The 22,325-nt window shown below is 45.5% G+C and overlaps 1 protein-coding gene across 3 annotated transcripts in view; it reads left to right on the forward strand.

Annotated features, from left to right (window-relative positions):
- The window catches only part of ATP9A (ATPase phospholipid transporting 9A (putative)), a 134,232-nt gene that overhangs the window by 29,707 nt on the left and 82,200 nt on the right, over nucleotides 1-22,325 (forward strand). For all 3 annotated transcript variants that reach the window (XR_009522259.1, XM_060033398.1, XM_060033400.1), the window contains exons 3-6: nucleotides 469-582; nucleotides 8,099-8,207; nucleotides 19,844-19,902; nucleotides 21,177-21,228. Coding sequence is in view for 2 of the 3 variants with exons in the window: in XM_060033398.1 (XP_059889381.1) it covers nucleotides 469-582; nucleotides 8,099-8,207; nucleotides 19,844-19,902; nucleotides 21,177-21,228 (334 nt within the window). In the remaining variant the exon portion in view is untranslated. The remainder of the gene's footprint in view (nucleotides 1-468; nucleotides 583-8,098; nucleotides 8,208-19,843; nucleotides 19,903-21,176; nucleotides 21,229-22,325) is intronic.

Below are 22,325 nucleotides of genomic sequence, written 5' to 3' on the forward strand. Positions count from 1 at the left end.
ACTCTAGAGCCCGTGCTTCGCAACAGGAGAACCCACGGCAATGAGAAGCCCGTGCACTGCAACTAGAGAAAGCCCGTGCACTGCAACTAGAGAAAGCCCGTGCACAGCAACGAAGACCCAACTCAGCCATAAATTTAAAAAAAAAAAAAGTTTAAGAAATAAAATCTTACAACTATAGCCGAAGCCTCCAGCATACCCTCCCTGCCCGGAGGTCCCCACTGTCTTGAATCTAGTGTTTATAATTCCCACGTGTATCATTTGCTTCTTTACTTTGACAAATTATGTTTTCGTCGCCCAGGTGTATTTTCCTGTGCAACATGTAGGGGTGTGTAAACTGTATACGTAGGTACCATGTGCGTTTTGTTCTTCTGGGGGGGTGTTTTGAAATGTCACTCATCCCCCTCTAAGCCCGCCCAGCCGCATCAGACCAACCTGAAGTGTCTTCTCTCTCCTCTCTCTCCATTCCAGGTGCTGTTTAACCAGTTCAAATACTTCTTCAACCTCTACTTCCTGCTTCTCGCCTGCTCCCAGTTCGTCCCCGAAATGCGACTGGGAGCACTGTACACCTACTGGGTTCCCCTGGTGAGTCAGTCGGGTCGTCCGTTCAGTAACATCAGAGGTTGGGCAGCACAGGTTCTTTGTCCTCCAGGCACCTGGAATGGGACTCGGCCTTTCAAGGGAGAGGACACCCTCAGGCCAACACGTTGGGAACCCCTGAGGTTTTCATGGTGAGGCTCCGTTTCTCCCACTACCGGGATCAACCGTAGTGATGCCCGTGCTGCTCATTCCTTCTGTCCGTCAGCTGTTCAGCCTTTCCTTGTTTCAGCAAATATTTTTTGCATGCCTGTCGTGAATCCCTCGGTTCTAGGCTCTGGTGCACAGCGGTCATGAGCGAGGCAAAGCCTCCGACGCTGTGCACTGTGCTCTTTGAATCGTTTTCTGTTTATTATGTAGACTTCCAGCGTGCGGGGTTGACAGAGGAACAGATTCTGTGCTTCAGTGTGTATGGAGGGTGGTGGACCCGACGCCCCTCCCTCCTTCTTGTGCCGCCTTTTCTTTCTTCCTGCCTTTTTGGAAATGGTTATTGAGCACCTGCTGTGCGCCAGCCACGGTGCTGGGCACTGGGGATGCAGCAGTGACTGAAACGTAGAAAAATTCCTGCCCTCGCGGAGTTGACTTTCAGTGGGGACAGATAGTAAAACAGTTGAGTGTAATTGTTTCAAGGTGTGAAACTGCTGTGAAGGTAGTAGAAGGTCGTAGGGCAAATGCGGCATCCCAGGCACAGTTAGTACTTGTTGAGCGGATGAAGGTGGGAGATGTGGAGGGGCAGTCTTAGCCAGGGTGGCCGGGAAAGGCCTCTTGAGGAGATGATGGGAAGAAAAGTAGGAGGGTGGGAGGGTCCCAGGTTCAGGGAGCAGCAGTGCAAAGGCCCTGCATTCAGCACACGCTTAGAGTATTCGAAGAGCAGAAAGAAGCCCAGCGCGTCTGGGGCACAGAGAGGGTGAAACTGACATTTCCTTTCCTCCAGAGACATTATGAAATATTATTTTTCATTACACAGGGCTCGGAAGGAACACTTGGATTCTCTGTTCACAAATCTTGTTAAATTTTTCATTGGGAGAAGATTGTTAAGGTAGAAAAGGTGTTTCCTCCTTAAGGAAACAAAAACACACATTCTTTTGGACAGTAAGGATTTGGTGCACAGGCACTTAGGGAGCAGAGGAAGTGGATGCCAAGGGCCCAGGGAGCGGGATCCACACGCCATTGGTGCTACGTTAATCAAACAGGTCGTGTCAGCAGTTCCAGCCCTGGGAAGAGGAGGGGGGTTTATTTCTTCCACACAGGCGGTGGAGGTGCTTTTGGGATGTGGGAATCGTTCTTTTCTGCTCTGAGTCATTTGTGGGTGAGGCAGGACGTTGGGATAACAGACGTTCCTGTCTGCATCAGGGTGTGTGCTTTTGCACAGCGAGGGTCACTAACTCAGAGCCAGGCTGATAGAAGAGGGGGGCCTCGTGGCCCATCTCAAAGCAGAAGATGCTGCTTTGTTCCATCAGCTGCAAACATGGACGCAGAGTTGCCAGGCCCAAAAGGTAGAAACTTCAGAGTTTTACCGGAAGTACCCTAATTTTATTTAGTTTTTTAGTTCCACAGCAGTTTGCTACATACCTATATAAAGTCAAACTGTAAGTCAGTTATTTAAGAAAAGTTAGTCTGCAATGTGTATAAAGTATCATCTATCGCCCTGCGTTTTACTGATTACGTTTTTAAAGTCTAGTTATTTGAAAGGTAATAATACAGTCACACGATTCAGGAAACGTGTGAAAAGGCACCTCATGAAAAATCTCCCTTTTATCCAGTTCCACCCCCAAAACACTGTCATTCATTTCTTTTCCTTCTTCCAAAGTTTACAAACAATGAATAAGTTTTTTCTGGACTGGCTTCTGCCATTTACCATAATTTTTGAAAATTGAAGTATAATTGACATACAACATTGAATTTAAACATCTTGTCTTTTCCCTGCTCCCCAACGCTCCTTTTTAGAAAAAAGGTTACAAGATATACACAGTGCTGAATCATTTTTTTCTAATTTCCAGCATCTCTTTCCCTTGATTTTCAAATGTTGCTAACTCATTTACAGATTGTTAAAGCACTGTGTGGAGTGAGCACACCCCTTCCTTCTCTTGTGGTCTGTCTGCAGGCTGCCGGTTTGCAGTCTCTGCTCTGCTTGAGGCTGTACGGGTTTCCTTGGTACCTCATTGGTGCCTTCTGGGCTCAGGAACCCTCGACTGGGAGTGTGGGATGACCAGATCCCACCTCTCAAATCTTGTCTGTTGGGTTCTCCCCAGACCCCAGATCTTGCTGCGTTATTGCCTGCAAAACGCCCTCTGTTCATTTTTCTTTTCCTTTATCAACTGCGAAGGGACTCTACAAAGGGACTCATTCTTTTTTTTTTTTTTTTAAATATTTATTTATTTGGCTGCATCGGGTCTTAGTTGCAGCGTGCGGGATCTTCATTGCGGCGTGCGGGCTTCTCTAGTTGCGGCGTGTGGGCTTCCCTCTGGTTGTGGCGCAGGCTGCAGAGTGCACGGGCTCAGTAGTTGCAGCACGAGGGCTTAGTTGCCCCGCGGCATGTGGGATCTTAGTTCCCCAACCAGGGATCGAAACCATGTCCCCTGCATTGGAAGGGCGGATTCTTAACCACTGGACCACCAGGGAAGTCGCCCGGGACTCATTATTTTTGGAGAAAAATTTGAAGGAGAAGCAGCACAGCAAAAATCCCTGCCTGTGCAGCCACCTCCTGAGATGCCCCATCTATGTTTCTGGTCTGTTTCCTTTCAGTCTCTTCTTACACGTGCCTGTTTTACATACACTCTAACTTACATTATAGTAAAGTATGTATTAGGTAAATGCAATTGGATCCCAAGGTGTTCGAGAAGGCAGCTGTGTGTCTCCCCCCTCCCTGCCTTTACCATCTCAAGCATGATATCTGGTCTGTGCTCTCTCCCCTCGAGGTATTCATCTGCCCAGCCTGTCATATAAACCCATCGTCCAAACGATTTTTGGGGTGCAGACCTACTAGCACCCCTACACCCTTGTTCACGTTGGCGTTGGCATGTGTGTTGGGGAGGGAACTTTGGCCATCTTTGGCATAAATTTTTCATTCTGTTAACCAAGAGTCATGTGTATGACTCAGAGAAGACGGAATTATGCAGGAGAAATAGTGGGGTTGGAAATGAGATCAGCTCTGTCGAATTCTTCCACAGTGGTTATTGGAGATTCCCATGGACTGGAGGCAAAACAGACTGGTAGAGAAAAAAGATGCTTCACTAGAGAAACAAGAACATGGGGCAAAGGAGAATAAGGAGCTTGCTTGAGATCATGCTACGGTGTGGAGTGGATGTGAAGCCCCACAGAGACGGACACTCATTTTCTTTTTCTAAGGACTGGGCTTTGGAATATCAGAAAAGGCTTTGGGGTGTGTGTGGGGTGTGTGTACGAGGGTATTCTTTGCAGCATGGCGTATGTTACTCAGACACTGGAAGCAAACAGATGTCCATCGATGGTTACCTGAACGCTGGTCCAGCAAAACTATGGGATGCTGCCCCGGAGTCAGGAATGACGAAGTCACTCCAGTGATGTCGACATGACATGGTGTGACTCATCTTTTTCTTTGCATGAAAAAAGTAAGTTTCAGGATAACATGGACAGCATACTCCCATTTTTATGACCCTCTCCCCCACAAGAGGTATTTTTGCACACTTGTGCATGTAAATACATGGAGGTCTGGAAGGTTCTTCACCGAAGTTAGTGTTTATCTTTGGAGCTGGGGGTTGCCTTTTATTCTTTTTTTTTTTTTTTTTTGGCGGTATGCGGGCCTCTCACTGCCGCGGCGGCCTCTCCCGCTGCGGAGCACAGGCTCCGGACGCGCAGGCTCAGCGGCCATGGCTCATGGGCCCAGCCGCTTTGCAGCATGTGGGATCCTCCCGGACCGGGGCACAAACCTGTGTCCCCTGCATCGGCAGGCGGACTCCCAACCACTGCGCCACCAGGGAAGCTCACCTTTTATTCTTTTAAGTGTTTTTTATCTTTATGTGCAGAGATCTCTGTCTTAAGTCACCTCAGTGTGCCTCTACGGAAGTTGGAAAGGTATAGGAAACTACATAGATCAGACATGCATTCAGGGTGTTTGAAATCATTCAGAATAGAGTTGTTCCCTCCACAGGGGGAGGCCACATTGCTTCTTGGGGCTGGTGACCGAGAATCAAAATGTGGAACGCAACTTGTTGTTAGGTACTATACCCTTTTCTGTTCCTAGTATGTATTCTGTGCGTTAGCACCGGTGATGCTGACTCCAGGGTCTCAGGAAATGCAATGGGGTGAACCGTGGGGCTGGGATGACCTGGAGGGCTGCCACACTTCTAAAAGAGGGCCCGATCCCGGTCCTAGCCCACGTCTCCTCTCTGAAATGACGCTCAGAATTTCCGGGAGAAGCCAGAAGGCCTGACTTCCAATGTAAGCAGCTGAATCACCTGGTTTCCCTGGGACTCTGGCTGTAGAGAGAAGACAGGTGGGTTACCAGCAGCCTCTGGCGGTCCTGAGGTTATTTATTTAGTTGTGCTGGGTCTTAGTTGTGGCAGGCAGGCTCCTTAGTTGCAGCTTGCCAGCCTCTAAGTTGCAGCACATGGGATCCTTAGTTGTGGCATGTGAACTCTTAGTGTGGCACACGTGTGGGATCTAGTTCCCTGACCGGGGATTGAAACTGGGCCCCCTGCATTGGGAGCGCGGAGTCTTAACCACTGCGCCACCAGGGATGTCCCAGTCCTGAGGTTTCTCACTAGCTTGTGACCCCTTTTATAGCCGAAGTTTCCTGTGATGGTTCAGAGACAGGAGGAGATGCTTGTCTTGTACATGTTCTTCCTGTCTTTCCAGGGGCTGCCGAGAAGGGAGTTTGGGGTCAGACAAATTAGGTAGCATCTGTTTCTAGAAGACTGTAGCTGACTTCCCCTAAATCCCCTAGATTTTTATGTAGAGAATCAATTTCCCGTTCTTGGCTAAAGTACATTTTGAAATGTCTCCAACCACCCTGAGAGTCCTCTCATTTCAAACCCAGCCATGAACTCAGTGGTTCAGAATGAGGGCGGGGTGGCCAGATGGTTGAGCTCTTGCTGCAGCTTCTCTGAGAAGCTGTGTAATTGGAACAAGCTTTTTTGAGCCTCAGTTTCCTTACCTATAAAATAGGGGCGATCACGTCTACCCCCTCGGCTTGTTGGGAGGTTCAGTGAAGTACAGCAAGAAAAATGCTTCAAATAGCTCCTGACACATAGAACATTCTTGGGAAATGTTCTCATTTTAATGAAAAAATTCTGGTACTAGTGCCATTGTTCATTGTGTGGGTTACGTTTTAGCTTTTGGTAACTTTTTTCTTGATAGTAATACGTTAGAGGGAGAAATTCCTCAGGTGACTGCTGAAATAATCCATAGAACTGTACGAAGACCAAATAACCTAGAATTTTTTTGTTGTTATTAAGATGCGATCTACATGCCATAAAATGCACAGATACTGTTTTCAGCTCACTGTATGTTAACATTCGTCAGCACCCATGTCAGCACCACCTTGGTCAAGACCATTCCATCACCCCGGAGAGTTCCCCCTTGCCCCTCTCCACTCGGCCCCCTCCCCAACCAGAGGGAACGGCTTTTCTGATTTCTTTCAGAATTTTGCTTTAGTAAGTCTATTTTTGACATACAACTTTATAGAAGAGTCTTAGCACCTTCAGAATTTCATGTCTGTTCAGCGCCACCACCTCTGATTTCCTTACAAGCTCAGAAAACCCCCCACTCGCATTCAGGCCTCTTTCTCAGTATCTGTGGCTCTTAAGGACCTCCGAAGTTGGTTGGGTGGAATTTATTTCTGGACTACATGTGCAACTCTTTGTAAAGCAGTTTCTAGCTTAAGATGTGGCACGTCCCCTGGGATTGATGAGGACCGTGTGCGCGCGCGCGCGTGTATGTGTGTTCGGGGGGTCATAGATACGGTGACTTATGAGGGGGTATTTATTTGTAGCGGGGAGGTTAGCGCCTCCTGTCTTTGTAGTGAGCACACACTTTCCATTAACATCAATGGGATTTAGCCAGGCCCATGCAGAGAGAAATAGAAACTGGAACATTTGAAAAAACAAACAACAAAAAACGTGGGTTATGGCCCAGAACAAAACAGCAGCCTGGGGGAGGGGGTGGGGATTCTGCAAAGCGGCGGTGCTTTTCCAGAATGGGTTTTCTCTCACCTCTGTATGTGGTCTGGTTATGGGTTTTTTTTTTTTTCTGAAATGTACCAGTTTTGCTTTGGCTTCAGTGTGTACTTTACATCTGAGTGGAAACAGGAGTAATCCTTTGATTGTAAAGATGTGTGGGCCTTTGGAGGAGTTTCACAGAGCAGCACATCTCTGGCTAAATTTACATAAGAGATTTGAAGTCCTTTGAATCTAACTTAATATATTGCATGGGATAAACAGTATGAAGATGAAAGCCTCAGAATTCACTACTGCTAACCTTGGGGCGATTGTGCTCTCTGCATTAAAAAAAAAAAAAGACTTTAAAAGGAGGGGTGGCAAGTGTATTTTGTAAGAAAAAATGAATGACGGTTCTTGCCTTTCTTGATACAAGAGGAAAAATCTAGATGAAAATAGACTCTAGATATGGGTGACTCACATGCCTGTGAGTATAACCTCTGTACCAGGTTTTTATGAGTTGGGGTATCTGACTTGGGAAGGTAGGGCAGTTTAAAATTTTCTTTTTATGAGTGTGTACTTACGCAATTAATACTTTAATATGTTTTCTTTTTAGAAGTTTAAAACATTACAGGAAAGACTGAAGTCCCCATTCCATCTTAGCCCCCTACCTTGCAGAGGAATCTAACCAGTAGTTGAGGCCAGTGGCAAATCTTTAGCAGTACAGGAGAATCTTCGTTGGTGTTTATTTGAACAGTGTTACATTGTTATGTTCCGGAAAGTTAATTTCCCTACTGAGAGGTCAATACAAACAGGGATGCATTTCACTTTGGGTCCTGGTGGACCATCTTACTGGTTCCACCTACCCAGGTTTCTCCAGAGGCAGAACATTGTGGCGGTTAAGCCTCTGGAACTAGATTCCCTGCGATATCACGTAGGAGCAAGATTATTCAGCCTCTGTGTGTCTCAGTTTCTTCACGGGCAGTGTGGTGATCTCAGCCACGACCTGCACTAAGGGGTGGAAAGCACTTCAAATGGCACCCGGCACGTGGCGAGTGAGATGCAGACGTCAGAGGTCACCATCACTCAGCCCTCACCTGTGGCCGGACGGTTCTGGGGTTTCTGTGTTTTTCACTCTTAGGAACCCTGTGGTGGTGGTGACTGCGGACGTCCCTGTACACGTGTGTGTCAGTGAGAGTTTTTCCGGTGCATGAGATTCAGAGAAGTGGGTTTGCTGGGGCTTCTGCCCTTGGAATAATTAGCAGGTCCTGCCCTGCTGCCCTCAAGTGGCCTCTGGCCTTTTCTGTCCCCGGCCCCAGGAGAGGAAGGTGGCTTCCACCAGGGCTCACCCTCTCTCTGTCTCTGTGCAGGGCTTTGTGCTGGCCGTCACCATCATCCGAGAGGCGGTGGAGGAGATCCGATGCTACGTGCGAGACAAGGAAGTCAACTCGCAGGTCTACAGCCGGCTCACAGCGAGAGGTCAGCCTCCTGGCCCCAGTGGGGCCGCTTCCTGCAGCAGGGCCCCCAGTGTGTGTGTGGGGTGGCCCACAGGGTTGCAACTCAATCATGGGCCGCTGACAGTCAGGGAGCAGAGTTCAAGGCCCGGGGCTGGCGGGTGTGTGGGTGCCCCGTGGCAGGGCAGTCACTCGTTGACGGCACCAGGGAGGCCAGCGTCTGCCCCAGGACCTGGGGTTACTCCAGCCGCATCCCTGGGCTGCCACTGCCCTCTTAGAGCCAGTCCTGTCATCTGACTTGGTGCCTCATCAACCTGGAATTTAATTCTGTGTGCTTTGCATCCTCCCACACGCGTTTCCAAGGCAGTGCAGCTTTAAAAGATACTCTTTCAACATTACAAAACGAACATTACAACTTTGCAATGTGAGTTTTTAAGAAGGCACCAGACTTAATATAATAAAAGCTGCATCTGTGAAGGTTTCTTTGAAGCCATCTTATAAATCCTTAAGATGGAAGAGTGAAGAGTGACTAAATCTGACCCAAAGAGAAATTACTAGGTAACCTTTAATTTGAATTTTTGAAATGGGGGAATTTTAAAAACCTGCTCAAACACACCGTTGAGAACCCACAAAACAACCCAGCCAATGTCGACTTCTGTTTCCAACTACAAATTCTACCTAGATTTCCTGTAAGGTTGTATTCAGACTTGAGAGAATGTTACTGAAAGTTCCTCGAAGATTACTGATCCCATTCAGGGATTAATAATGTTTTAGGAGCGGCTGAGGCGAATAAAAACTGTGGTTTGCCTTCAGGAAATTGAGAATTCGGAAAGAGATAAGATAGATGCCCAAGGGAGCTTGCAGCCAGCCAGGTTGTGAACTGCTGTATGTTAAGTGCGTTAGTCTTCTGAGGAAACAGTCCGTCCATGGTTTCCGGGGTTTGAGTAGAATTTTCCTTCTCGGAAAAATGTTGGAGAAATTTATTTAACGCTCCAAATTTTTTTTAAAAAAGTATAATCCTGTGAGGGCATGAAAGTATCTTGTTTTAATGCATTGAAATAGATTTTCATAGTTGGTGGTCTTAAAAAGTTGCAAGTCTCTGGGAGAAGGGGGGATTTAGAGTTGGTATAGAAATGCTTTATTATTGCTAAACTACTGTATTTAGGACGTTTTGCTCCCTGAAGAAAGAAAACCCAGCGTAATCTTTGCAAAGGCAGGTGGCTTGGGCTTTCCATGTGGGTAATCAGAAGACCCCTCTGGAGTATGTTTTTTTGTGGTTTGTGTATATTAAATCCTCCCTTAATAACATATTCTGACTATAACATTTACAATGCTTGGCAGCAGACAAAAGCCCCATGGAGAGGGTGCGGTGGGTCTATTTAGAGCTCAGGAGGAGGGGCCCTGGGATCCCATTCATTCAGCCATCCAGGCTCCAGACCTTCTTTGGTTCTTTTCATATTGCAATTGCTTTTCCTGTGAGTGATTTTTCTGCCCTCCCCTGCAGACCCGACCCCCTTCTCAGCCCCTGCTTTAGCTTCCCTCAGTTCTTGAAAAGATCCAGAGGAGAACTGGCAGATGGCTGTAGCATTAAAAACTTGTCTTCCTTTGTGGGTCTCCTTCTGTGGCCCGTGGTTTCCATTGTCATGCCAATCCAACAGTAGGGGAAGACCTAGCAGAGTTTTGAATATTAACCCAGACCCTGGCTCTGCAATTTGTTTTGAAAGGCCCCAAAAGGCACTGAAGAAAACTGTCAGCTTGGAAAGTGAAGGAGGGGAGGTTAGTTATTTGATACCCTGTGGGGGGAAGGGCCAGAGTACGAAGCCCAAACTGGAGGATTTCAGAGAGAGGCAGAGAAAGAAGCCTTTTTTTTTTTCTTTACCTTACCATTCAATTATTTAATAATATTTTCTTGAGTGAGGCTTTTCAAAAGCAAAGGGAAACAGATACGTGTATGTATATCCACGCAGGACTGTTTTCTCTTTTTATCACATGGCATCTGAAAATGTACTTTTCAACACTAGTTTTGGAGTTCAAAAAAGTTTGGAAACCAAAATGCCAAGTCCTTGATCGTGAGATTATAAGCCATTATACTTATCTGCATTCGGCATCATTTCCTGTTTAATAACAGCAGTACTTGTACTAATATAGTTAAATATTTGGGGTGGGTGGGTGATAACTTCTAACTAGAAAAATAGTTGCAGAAATCACGTGGAAAACTCCTATTTGCCTTCACCCAGATTCATCGGTTGTTAAGCTTTTGTCTTTTTCATGCTTTCCCCTCACTCTCTCTAAGCCCTTGGAGAATTAAGTTGCATACACGATTCCCTTTTAACCTGTAAATACATCAACGTTTAATTCCCAGTAGGATGTTCTCCTTACACAGCACAGTATAATTACAAAATCAGGAAGTTCATCATTACATTACTGTTAATCTCATCTATACTTCTTACTCAGAATTCGCCATTTGTTCCTAAAATTTTTTTTTTTTCCCTTGTCCAGGAGCCGGGACAGGTTTGCCTTTTGCATTTAGTTGTCCTTTCTCCCTGATCTCTTCGAACTTGGCAGAGTTCTCCGGATTTCTTTATGACATTGACATTTTTGAAAAGGACAGGCCAGTTTTAGGCCAGTTACTTTGTAGCTTGTCTGTCAATTCATGTTTGCTCGAGGTCTCAAAATTAGATTCACAACAATGCAGGAATTTATGTCATTTTAAGAATGCCAGTGGCACAGATCCTGGGATGTTACCAAAGTTGTAGAGGCATTATGTTAATCGAATTGAAAAGGTTTCGAACTTGGAGAAAAAAAATTGATTTTAAACAAGTGAATTAAAAACTCTGGAAATAAGAAATTCACCATTGGGAGAAAAAAATGGATGATCTTTTTTTTTTTTTAATTGCTGCTTCCAGTGGTTTAGATCATCTTATATCATTCGAGGTGTGTCTAAAACAACACATCAATGGATTAGTTTTTAATGTAATTGTCATAGTTTAATAAGAAGTATTTGAAGTATTTTAATATTGATAATAAAATTAGCCTACATGTAGAAATGACATTTTATTCATTCTTCAAGGATATTTGAAACTCCATCACTTTCCAAAGTCTGTGAGAGGTTTCTGTATTACAGAGATAAACTTGAGGGGCTGGGACTTTGGAAAATTAATAGTCCAGCAAGGTATCCAGGCATGTAAAGGGGATGATTACAAAATGTAACTAGTAGTTATACTTTAGTGGCATGAGTGTTGTGGTCCTTAAGTAGAATATCCCCTTTCGTGACCACCACGTTCCTGGTTCTGAGCACAGTGCCTGGTGGTTGGGGAGAGTAGTGGTTCTGAGTTTGTGCCTGGATTCAAGAGTTCTGCTTCTGCCTCCCGCCCTGCTGTGGGGACAGATCCCTTAATCTGTCAGTAAATTGGGGATAATAATAGTGCCTACCTTAGAGAGTTGCCGTAAATATAACTCTTGCAGGAGAAAAATTTAGCACTGTGCTGGGATTTGGTCTGTGCCCAAGAAAGGCAGTGCTGGTGGTATCGTAGCAGGAGTTCATTAAATATTGGTGGGTGAGTTAATGGAGGTAGGAACCAGAGGTTATGGGAGGTTACGGGAGCCCATCAGAGAGGAGCTGATGATGTCTTCCTGGAAGAGGTGACCTGCATCCTGAGTCTTCGAGGTTGGAACAGCACTGGCTTTATGATTGGTGGTGCTGAATGCAAAATGAACACTTGGGGCCTCCATTCAAAAATTATTCAAGATGGCGGCAGCAGAGCGTGAAACCAAGTAATGGCCCCTTCTGAGTGCAGGGCCCTGTGCCTTTACGGGAATCACATGCCGATGAAGTGTTCCTGGTAAAGAGTTCTCCAAAGGTCACAGGCTGGGATGGCTAGAGGCGTGGGCTACAGAACCCCAGGTTCTGGCTCTGTCTTGTTCTTCCCAATTCCGCCTTGTTTCCAGAGCCTCTCCTTCCTGGGAAAATAGAAGAAAAAAACATATTGGCCCGTGAAGACCTGAGACTCTGGGAAAGTTTATTCTGTGATCCAGGAATCTGTAATCAAGGCATGCTACAGGGAGAAGGTGGCATTGGATCTGTTTGAAAAACGCTGTCCAGATTGGGAAGCAGGAGAGAAAAAAAGAAAGATTTACCTACTATAAGCCAGCCAGGTGCTGGACAAGGTCTGGTCTGTAATTATTTTAAACAGCCTTATGGAGGTAGCTTTTACTTATGGGGAACTGAGGCTCATAGAGGTTAAGTATTGTGTCTGAGATGATGTAGCTGGTTAAGGGGTAGAGCTTGCTGTGAACCCCGGCTTGTCCGAATGTAAAACCTTAGCCTATAAGTCTAGGCTCCACTCTGTGCCTGGAGCTGAGGCTCACACTCTCCCATAGAATATCTCAATGATTGCCATGGCGTTCAGCCTTAATACATATGCTACAGAAGGGCTTCTAGATTTAAGTCCATTTTAAAACACTTCTTTTTTAATTGAAGTGTAGTTGATTTACAATGTTGTGTTAGTTTCTGGTGCATAGCAAAATGATTCAGTTATACATATATATGCATTTTTTTCATATTCTTTTCCATTATGGTTTATTACAGGATACTGAATATAGTTCCTTTTGCTGTACAGTAGGACAAAACACATTGCTGAGTCCAAAGAAATCAATCCAGCCCCCTCATTCTGAGATGAACGAAGTGTTGAAAGCCAAGTAGGAATGATGCTTTTAGATAAATAAGCATCCCCTCTCCTCCTACTTGGAATCCACATTTAAAGCTGATCAGAGACTTGAGAGGGTCTTATTGGACTTTTATGCATTCTATGACTTTAATTGTGGAGCTGTCCTTCCAAATTAATAGCATTCAGTGGCACTGCAAACACCAAAGCCGAAGAAGAGAGGGTCTTGAAGTAGTAACAGACCCAGCAAAACTTTGTTTTGTTACTTGAAAGATTTGGGTTGGGTCAGGAAAGAGTAATTAGTCAAGGAATTATCTTTCTTTATCCTTGTCCTTACCAAACCAAAACTTTAATTCTGGAGGGGGAATCTGCCTTGCTTATCACAGGTAGTAAGGGCAGTTGGATTTGCATTTTTACCAGATGAATTCCAGGGGTCTTCATACCAGGAATGTTTTCTCAGACTAACTTGTGATCAAGGGCTAAATGAAGCAAGTGGATAATTAGCCTTGAAGGAAAGTGCAAACAGAAGCAAAATTAACACAATTGCTGATGCTTCTTTCCTGCTGGGGACATCTGGGCACATGGTGAACCGTAAGTCGTAAGCCAAAGGTCTGTGCAAAATGGAGAGACTCCCTCTTAGTTTCAGCTTTTTAGCACATATGTGGTGTAAAAAACGGAACGGATATCTTTCCTCTTCTCCAGTTCTTTTCAGGTTGTTCCTTCGTGCTGCTCTGTTCACCCTTTCCCAGTTACAGAATAACCTCAAGGATCTCACTTCCATTTGAGAGTGATGTCTTTTTTTCAATTTAGTCCAAAATCCACTTTGCACCATTATTTAGGATTGCAATTAATGTGACTAAAATTTGAGGTCTAAGGACACACATGTGTTTCTTTTAGGGCGTTGTATTCCATTGGAGTTCATCAGAAGGTAGGATAGGGCAGGGAACATGTGTTCATTAACGGGGAGTTGTTTAGCTAATAATTAGCTAAACGAAAGCGCTGTATTCTTGAACACAAGTACCGTTTGTTTTCATACTCTGTTCAGACTTAGGATAACACTAAAACTGCATTATGCTTTTTTAAAAGAAGAGGGTTACAGTGATGGTCTTTTAAAAAATTTTTATTTTATTGAAGTATAGTTGATTTACAATGTTGTGTTTGTTTCTGGTGTGCAGCAAAGTGATTCAGTTGCATGTATATATATATATACTCTTTTTCATGTTCTTTTCCACTATGGTTTATTACAGGGTATTGAATCTAGTTCCCTGTGCTATACAACAGGACCTTGTTGCCTATCCATTCTATGTATAATAGTTTGCATCTGCTCAATGATGGTCTTTTTGATATTACTGCCGCAGAAGTACTGCAAAGGTCTTTACTGAGGATCTCAAATGCAGCTCAGTAAGCAAAGCATTCCCCTTCCCAGGCTTTCCTCATTAAGATTCAGAGCATTAGCTTTTACAAGTCTTAAAATAGGTCTTGCCAAACACTTTCCCATAATTCTCTGACAGATGTGAAGTTTGTTATTTCAGACCCAGAAGGTTCCTTTTATTCTTTCAAACTACTCAATTTGACTTTATTACAAATCGCTGGTGAACTGATCTATTGTTTAATTAAAAAAATTTAAAAAACCCTGAAAAAAAAATCTCAAATGCAAATTGCACTGTTATCTTTCCCAAAAGGTATTTCCCCCCTGCCAGGGGTGTTGGCCTATTTCATCATTATTGGGCACCAGAAGCAGGGAAGGGCCATTTATGTATTTATTTTAAAAGCCTCTTTTGGGTATACACTTGTTAAATTTAAACTACAGCCTTTCTTTTAAAGTTCCCGCTAATTTAAACAAAAGCCCCAGGAAGTGTCCCGTGGAATTTATAATAATATTCTTCCACCCTTTGCCTGTTTTCAAATAACAGTCTTTTCTTAGGCTTTGGGGAATGCAGACAACCTGATCGGAATATGAAAATTTCCACTTTAAACCTATGAACTCTGCGGGGTCTGCAAAGGCGTTTTCGTGTCAAGCCCAGGAAACGTACACATGCTGTAGAATTTACAACTCATCACTGTCACAGTCAGATTAGAGTTCGAGTTAAAGAGTTATACATTAACCAGGGTTAGTGCACAGAGCTTGCTGCTGAAGACCTGCAAAGGCAATCAGTGTCCTGCAGGCACAATGAAAAATAGAAGTATAGCTGGAGGTGTTCGGAGGTCAAAAAATTGGCCCACACGTACTAGCGCTCCGGAATTTACTTTTTTTTTTTGGGCTGTTCTGCAGTGTGACTGAATTGTCATTTGCTTGTTTCGACTCAAGGGAAACATCTGGTTTCTCTCTGCAGTATAGACAAACTGCCCTTATTCTGAAGCTCTCATCCATGAAAAGCACGGTTTGGGCTCAATGGGTTTGCTTATGAAAGGCTTGGGGGTCCATCTCTGCAGAAACAAACAGCTCTAGTAATTGGAAGTTTGTTCCCCGTTATAAACTCTAGCTCAGAGGTGACCTGGGTGAAGTGGCAGAAGCTGAACGGGATGCATTTCTTTTATAGAAGGCGTTTTATGATTTAGGATGTGTCCGGCAGAGAATCGGCCACTTAGCCTTTGAAAAATCTCTTACCCGACTTCTGTAGAGTTTCTGCAAAGATAGGTAAGAATCCCAGAGCCTAGAGGTTGGAGACTGGGTGTGACAGGGTCCAAAAGAAAAAAGAGGTCTGGGGGGCAAAGTGAGGAGTTCTGTGGCTTCGGATCTCAGAACACGGCCGGATCTTCCTGTGCACTTTATAAAGGAAATGCGAATGGGTGTTATTACTCCCGTTCAGGACCCGCTATGTAATTTGTGGGACTCAGTGCAAAATGAAAATACGGGGTCGCTTGTTTAAAAGTTATTAAGAATTTGAAGATGAAAACGGTAGGTCATTCACCCAAGGGTGAGGGGATCTATGTGAATACACAGGTCACATGCCCATGGGTTGGACTCTGCTTCTAGAAGTTTTAGGAGTCTCTAGGGTAGATCACACACACACACACACACACACACACACACACACACAAACAAAGTAGGGGTGCTTGGGAAGTATGTCTGCTAACTTCTCAGTGGGGTGTTGGGAGAGAATTTTCTTCTAACCAGATAATGGACTGTAGGGAGAGCTCCTCTCGCTTGAGGTAGGTAATAATCACTTCAGTGTGTTATTTTTCATGTATCGTATTCTCTTGCTAGGAAGACGGGGGCTCTGCCATCGTGCGCATGTTTCTTGTTCTTTTTTTGCAAGAATATTGGTAGAAAACTCAGAACAGTGGTTCACGTGAGGTTCGACATTATGTGTTTTGGGCCCTTTCCACAATTTTCAGAGTCTTGTCGTTCTGGAAGTTAATCCCAGCCACTGCGCGCTCAGCTTTTCTGACTCTGGTCCTCTTTCTCTCCTGCCCCAGCGGTGCCTCCCCTACCTACTCGTGGGCTTCTTAGAGAGGGGCGTTTCACTTGGACCTCGGCAACCAAAACCCCAGTAAACGTTGGAATCGAAATACTGGTCTCCGCTTCCCCTTCTCTTTCTTTCCTGCCGCTTTCCCTCCTTTCATTCTTACGGTTTTAATTTGCCTTTTCTCGTTCAGAGCGCACAGGTACACAGACACGTGCTAAGTGTGTGTTCTGTGTGCAGGCCTGAGCTACACATGTTTGATCACCCAGAAACGGTAGTGCGGCCCGAAAAGTCCCAGTGTGTGGGCAGGACCGTGCGTTGGCTCGATAGAGCGAGTGAATCTGAGGGTCTCCCTGTGTGGAACCTGCAAAGCTGAGGCTCATCTCCGCCAAATCCTAAAATGCTAATGAGGGAGCTGGGGCTGAGAAACCCCAGTGACCTCAGGGTGGTGTGGCCCCCGCTGCCCTCCTCCTGAGATGGAGCCAGTTACAGTAGGAGGGTTTGTCCGAGGGATCGGCCTGCTGGGTTTAGTCAGAAACTGCTCTGCAAACACAGAGGATTAAAGGGTTTTTGTTGAGGCAGAGCAGATGGACAGAGAGGCAGAGTTCAAATTAACCGGTCGTAAATCAGGACCCTGCCGTGGAAGGGAAAAATCTGGGCCTGGTCACTTAAAAGTTTGAGCTAATTTAATTTATTATATCTTTTTCTTATTGGAAGAGCACCTCATGTTTATTATAAGAAAATTGTCGTGAAGAATTTAGAAAGTATTTTTGCCAAAGAAAGGGGTAAATCTCCTCTGTCCCTAGAAGGAATCACCCTTAACCCTTATAGTATAATCTTCCTGCTTTGTCCTTGGTCTCACGAACACACACATATATCCATATGCAGTTATTATTTGATAAGAGTTATAACAGTGCTCTTCTTAGGGTTAAATATTAAGAGCAAACTTGTGAGCAGGTCTTGAAGATCAGAACACAGGCTCAGGGATGGTTTGGGTCAGGCCACCAGCATAAATTTCAGTAATAAAACCAAAGACAATGTGTAAATTTATGTTCGGGAAAGTTGGGGCGAGCTCAGGCGAAGGAAAAGCTCACTGGCTCAGGGGGTGGGGGGCACGATGAATTTACGATCTTCCCTCGAGGAAGGCTTTGATAAGCTGTCCAGAGAGAGCAGCGTATCTGTATGCATTTTTCCTGTTGCCCCCTCATTGGACAAGAAGAATTGTTCAGGTCGGAAGAGAATTCTGCGCGTGGAGCCCGCTCTTCATTCTGCCGTTTCTAACGAGCTGACTCGTAGGGCTCGCCGCCGTTCTCTGTTCCCTCTGCCAATAGATCGACACAGCGAACGCTTGAGGCTAGTGGGTCCCGAGGATGCCCAGGCGCAGGCCATTGGGTTGAATTCGTGCTTTACGAAAGCAGGGCCCTATCAGATGCTCCCGTCCTAGGTGGAGAGAGTCTAGCCGTCCTCAGAGCCACCTGCCACGTGTTTTCTAGAAGTCGTTTGTGTTCAGGAGCTGCCCTGTTAGTGCCAGGTCTTCTCACTGTTACCATGACAAAATTTAATTAAGTACAGACATTAGTTAAAAATCAAACCCTGTGGAACCTCTTAGAAAGAGTTGTTTCAGTTGAAGTCATTGGAATGCTTTGAAACATCTCATTTAGTGGTGAATTACTGAAAAGACCCATGGCATTAAAGGATGTGAAAAGTGTACGATGAAATAACTGGCGTTGTGCACTAGCTCCTAGTGGGTGAGTGTTGGGTGTTTGTTGAAGGAGTGAGTCCACGGCGGGGCAGCAGGTTCAGAACTCCCAGGTCACTCCTGCTCCGGGGCATATACTTTATCGAGGAGGACTGGGAATCATCAGTATTTTCTTCTCTCTTAGCTGAACATTTGTAAGTTAAATGGGCTTTATTACGAGACGCCAAAAACATGAAGGTTTTTATGGTGTTACTCCCTTGTGTGGGAATTTGATCCGTCACCAGAATAAAGACCCATGTCCTCCACAGGCTTATTTATGGGGTGCTGGACCACCTGGCCCCCCAAGCCCTTCCTCTCTTTCTGTTCCGGGTGATGCTTTCTCCCTTGCTAAAGGAGTTCCAGCCTGTGGCCACGCAGATGCATGTGCTATGCACGTGCGTCACTGTCTCCCATCTCATGCCTTCCTTTTTCCTGATGCTGGTAACCAGTATCCTTCATCTGGTTAATTCGGACCTCAGCTCTCCTGTACAGCATTTGTTGATACCTCCCCATACCCCAGCCCGTTCATTCATTATTTGTCTCTTGCCTCCTTCCTGCCACTGGAGTGCGAGTCCCATGCATCCCACCCTTAGAACACCTGGCCTCCAGCAGGCATTCAGTTAAGGGGGCTTGAATGTGGAGTGAACAGTCACGAGCCTTCCGGGTGCCCGGCACTGTTCTTGGCCTCCTTTTCTGCTCCCTTTGCATGCTGGACTTACTCCCATCCTTTCACACACTATTTTGCACTAACAGCATTTGTCTTGCTGTCTTTCTCACCAGTTTATGGGTTTGCAGACTACAGCCAGTGGTCCAAATTCAGCCCACCATCTTCGCTCGGGAGCCAAGAACACTTTTTACATTTTAAAATATAAATGTACAAAGGCTGTTTGCCTTTGGGGAGAAGAGTTGTTGGGGGAGTTGAGATTGTCCATTGGCTGCAAAACCTAAACCGTCTACCCTCCTGCTCTTTATAGGACGCGTTTGTCGACACCTGCGTGAGACTATGAGCTTTTTTTTTAGGACAAGGGGACTGTCTTGGATCTTCGAATTCCTAGAACATGGCACTTGAGTAAATGTGTTTTGAGTTGAACCGAAGTCCCTCTTTTTTATTCCATCCTCTGGAGTCAGATGAGGGTTTGAATCTTGGTGCTGACCTGTGAGACTAGGGGAAGACGGGGCCTCTCTGAACCTATTTTCTGTGTCTGAAAACTGGAGATAATATATTTTTCTGGTGGCCTTTGAGAGGAGCAAGCGAAGCCATCAGGATGTCAATATCTATACAGCGCTTAGCACAGTGTTAGTGTTTAATGTTAGCGGTTATTGTTTATCCAGATAAACATCCAGCCACAGTTATGTGATCTGATCACAATCATATAAACTGCGCGATAGAGCAATCGCAGATTTCAAAAGAGTCAGTCATTTTGGGTTATCCTCTTTCTCTTTTTTTTTATCCTCTTTCTCTTTGATGGTGTTGAGAACTAAGTGTTGACCTTCTGTCCATGGATCTGACTCTGAATTTTCTTCCCCATTTCTGTGTGTGTGTGTGTGTGTGTGTGTGTGTGTGTGTGTGTGTGTGGCTGAATCTTTTATGGTGCTGATTTAGAATAGCTTCTAAGGTGCTGTTAAGACAGAAGATCTTACTCGAGTGAGGCATTCCAGTGCTCCGCAAAACGGGGATTCATTTTTGGGGCGGCCTCTGTGGTAGGTGCACCTTTTCTCGGAGAGACAGGAGGTGCTGCTGCCGGGCTCAGGGGCACGTGCTTCTGGGTCCGCAGGCTAGCAGACACCCTGCCGAGGTACGCAGACTTGGAAGGAATTCAGATGTGATATATCTGGGCCTGTTTCTTTGCAGGGACAGTGAAGGTGAAGAGCTCCAGCATCCAAGTTGGAGATCTTATCATTGTGGAGAAGGTGAGTGGGGTGTCGCGGCTCCTGACAGCTGCCGCGTGGGCGCGTGGGAGAGGGGCGTCACTGGCCCCCACTTCACGAATCCTGATGCGACGTGTGATTCGTGTATCTGGTGGCCGAACTGGACGTTTGCTTTCTGGGATTCTACCCAGAAGCTTTGCCTGGGGAGAAACATCTCTTTCCCATGAGACACACACACACACACACAGAATATTTTTTCATGGTTTCTGTGTGCTTCCAAGGTTTGATTTCCTATTTGATGTGCTTGTTGTTTTGGAGTCTTCTTTTAAACTCATCATAATAAAGTTTTTCCTAGAAGTCTGGGGGCTGCACAAGCACATAAAAATATTTGTCATTTACCTCTTGAACAATTTGTCTCACATTTTTTCACTTAAATAACATTGTGCTTTTCTGTCATTTCATGGGGAGTAGGGGTTAAGTGAAACATGAGAACAGTAAAAAGGCCCCAGGTGCATTTTTAAAGATAGCGCTGTCCATAATGTTTGTTACTCCAGCACTCATACCTTTTCTTACTCTGTATGTTTGGGAGGTGTTGGATTTTGGGGGTGGCCCTGGAGAGTCTTGGAATCATATTTGATTAGAAAAGGATTGCATCTTAACTTGTTTCTGTAGGAAGTGAACTATGCTCTTTTAAAAGGATTAAATCCAAGAACTCACAGTTGATTTGGGGTAAAGTGAAGCTCTCCTGGGTGGCAGCTCAGAAGACCCACACACACTTCTTTATGTTATGACATACTTGCCTGTTCACAATTACATGAGGCCTGCTGTTGGCTTCCCTCTTCTTTTGAGAACGGCTTTGGTTGCTTCTTGCTACTTGACTTCCTTATTAAAATCCCACTCGAAGCCAAACATCAAGCCGGAAAATTGGTAGAAGCAGAAAGCGTGAGCCGAGTGTATGTATGTAGTTTCAGCAGACAGCCTGGAAGGAAGCCAGCTCGGGGAGCAGGCTTTGGGCTCCCGGGTCCTCTGGCTGCAATTTCAGGAGGTAATGGTTGGATTCGCCAGAAAACTAGAAGCTCTCTTTCCGAGATAAGATTTCAATAGGAGATTAGTAACGTAAGGGCAGCGTGCAAGAGTTTTCAGATTCAAAACAAAATAAATCCCCAGATCTGTCTTTGACAAAGGCAGACACTTAAAAGAGGCTGTGGGTTTGGGTTGCCCCCCTCCTCCCCCCCCCCACCGAGGGGGCGGGGGCTTGGGGATGGAAACCTCACACAGGGGCATTCACAGTAACAGTCTCTCTGTTCATAACGCAGAACCAGCGGGTCCCTGCTGACATGATCTTCCTGAGGACATCAGAAAAAAACGGTAAACATCTGGGATCAATTTTGAAAATAACCATTAACCTTTCAGTGGTAATTTGGCAAAATAATCATTTGAAAATGTAACAGAAGCAGATGATCATTGTGGAGCCATGGAGGCAAATCAAGAACGTTTCTTTTCATAGAGCAGTCTTTAAAAAAAAAAAAAAGGTTTTAGGTGCGCGCAGGTCAACAGATTTTGATCATAGCAAAGATAGTCGGACCCGTGCTGAATCCCAGCTGGGAAGGTCACACACAGTGGCTGTGCTTTTCCCCGCTGGGCTGCATTAAGCTCGACCGCAGGAGTTGGCAGGACTGGGAAGTGTGTCGAACAAACAGAAGCAAACAGAAACTCCTGAGAAAATACTGGGAGAGTGTCATGAGATGGGGCGGTAGGGAAGCTGGGGGGAGAGGTAGGGGTAGGTGGCCTCTCCCCACCTTGGCTCACGAGTGGTGGGGCCGTAGTCACCCCTGCCCATCGATTTATTTGTCGTTACAGCCTATTTGCCTGAGTGAACCTCTCAAGTCTCTTGCAAGACCCCACTTCTCGCGATTACAGTTGTCTCTTGGTGTCCGAGGGGGATTGGTTCCAGGACCCCCGTGGGTACCCAAATCCACAAATGCTCAAGTCCCTTATATAAAATGACGTAGGACACTCGGCCGTCTGCACCCGCAGGTCCTGCACCCGCAGGGCAGGCTCGGGGGGCCCGGCTGCGTTTCCCACTGTGGCCGCCCCCGCTGCCTCCTGCCCTCCCCGTTGGTTGACTCAAATCTCCTTTCTTTTTATTTGTTGTTATTTAAGCTGTTTTGAGGAAACAAGGCTGTTTTTCTCTTGCCCATCAGGCATAATCAGAGATCTTCAAACGTTGGAAAAATCCGTATTTGTATCCCTTTGAGGTTGCTGCAGCCTCTTTTATGATGAACTGGATAAAAGTGCAGATGACATGAAATACTGATTATATGTTAAATCATCCAGAGAGGGGGTGGAAGGCACGCCACTAAAACAGTCTTCTTTTATTTATTTATTTAATTTATTTATTTTTGGCTGTGCTGCGCGGCTTGTGGGATCTTAGTTCTCCAACCAGGGATTGAACCCGGGCCCTT

Source organism: Delphinus delphis, chromosome 15 (assembly GCF_949987515.2).
Source record: "Delphinus delphis chromosome 15, mDelDel1.2, whole genome shotgun sequence".
In the NCBI taxonomy this organism is placed as follows: Eukaryota; Metazoa; Chordata; class Mammalia; order Artiodactyla; family Delphinidae; genus Delphinus; species Delphinus delphis.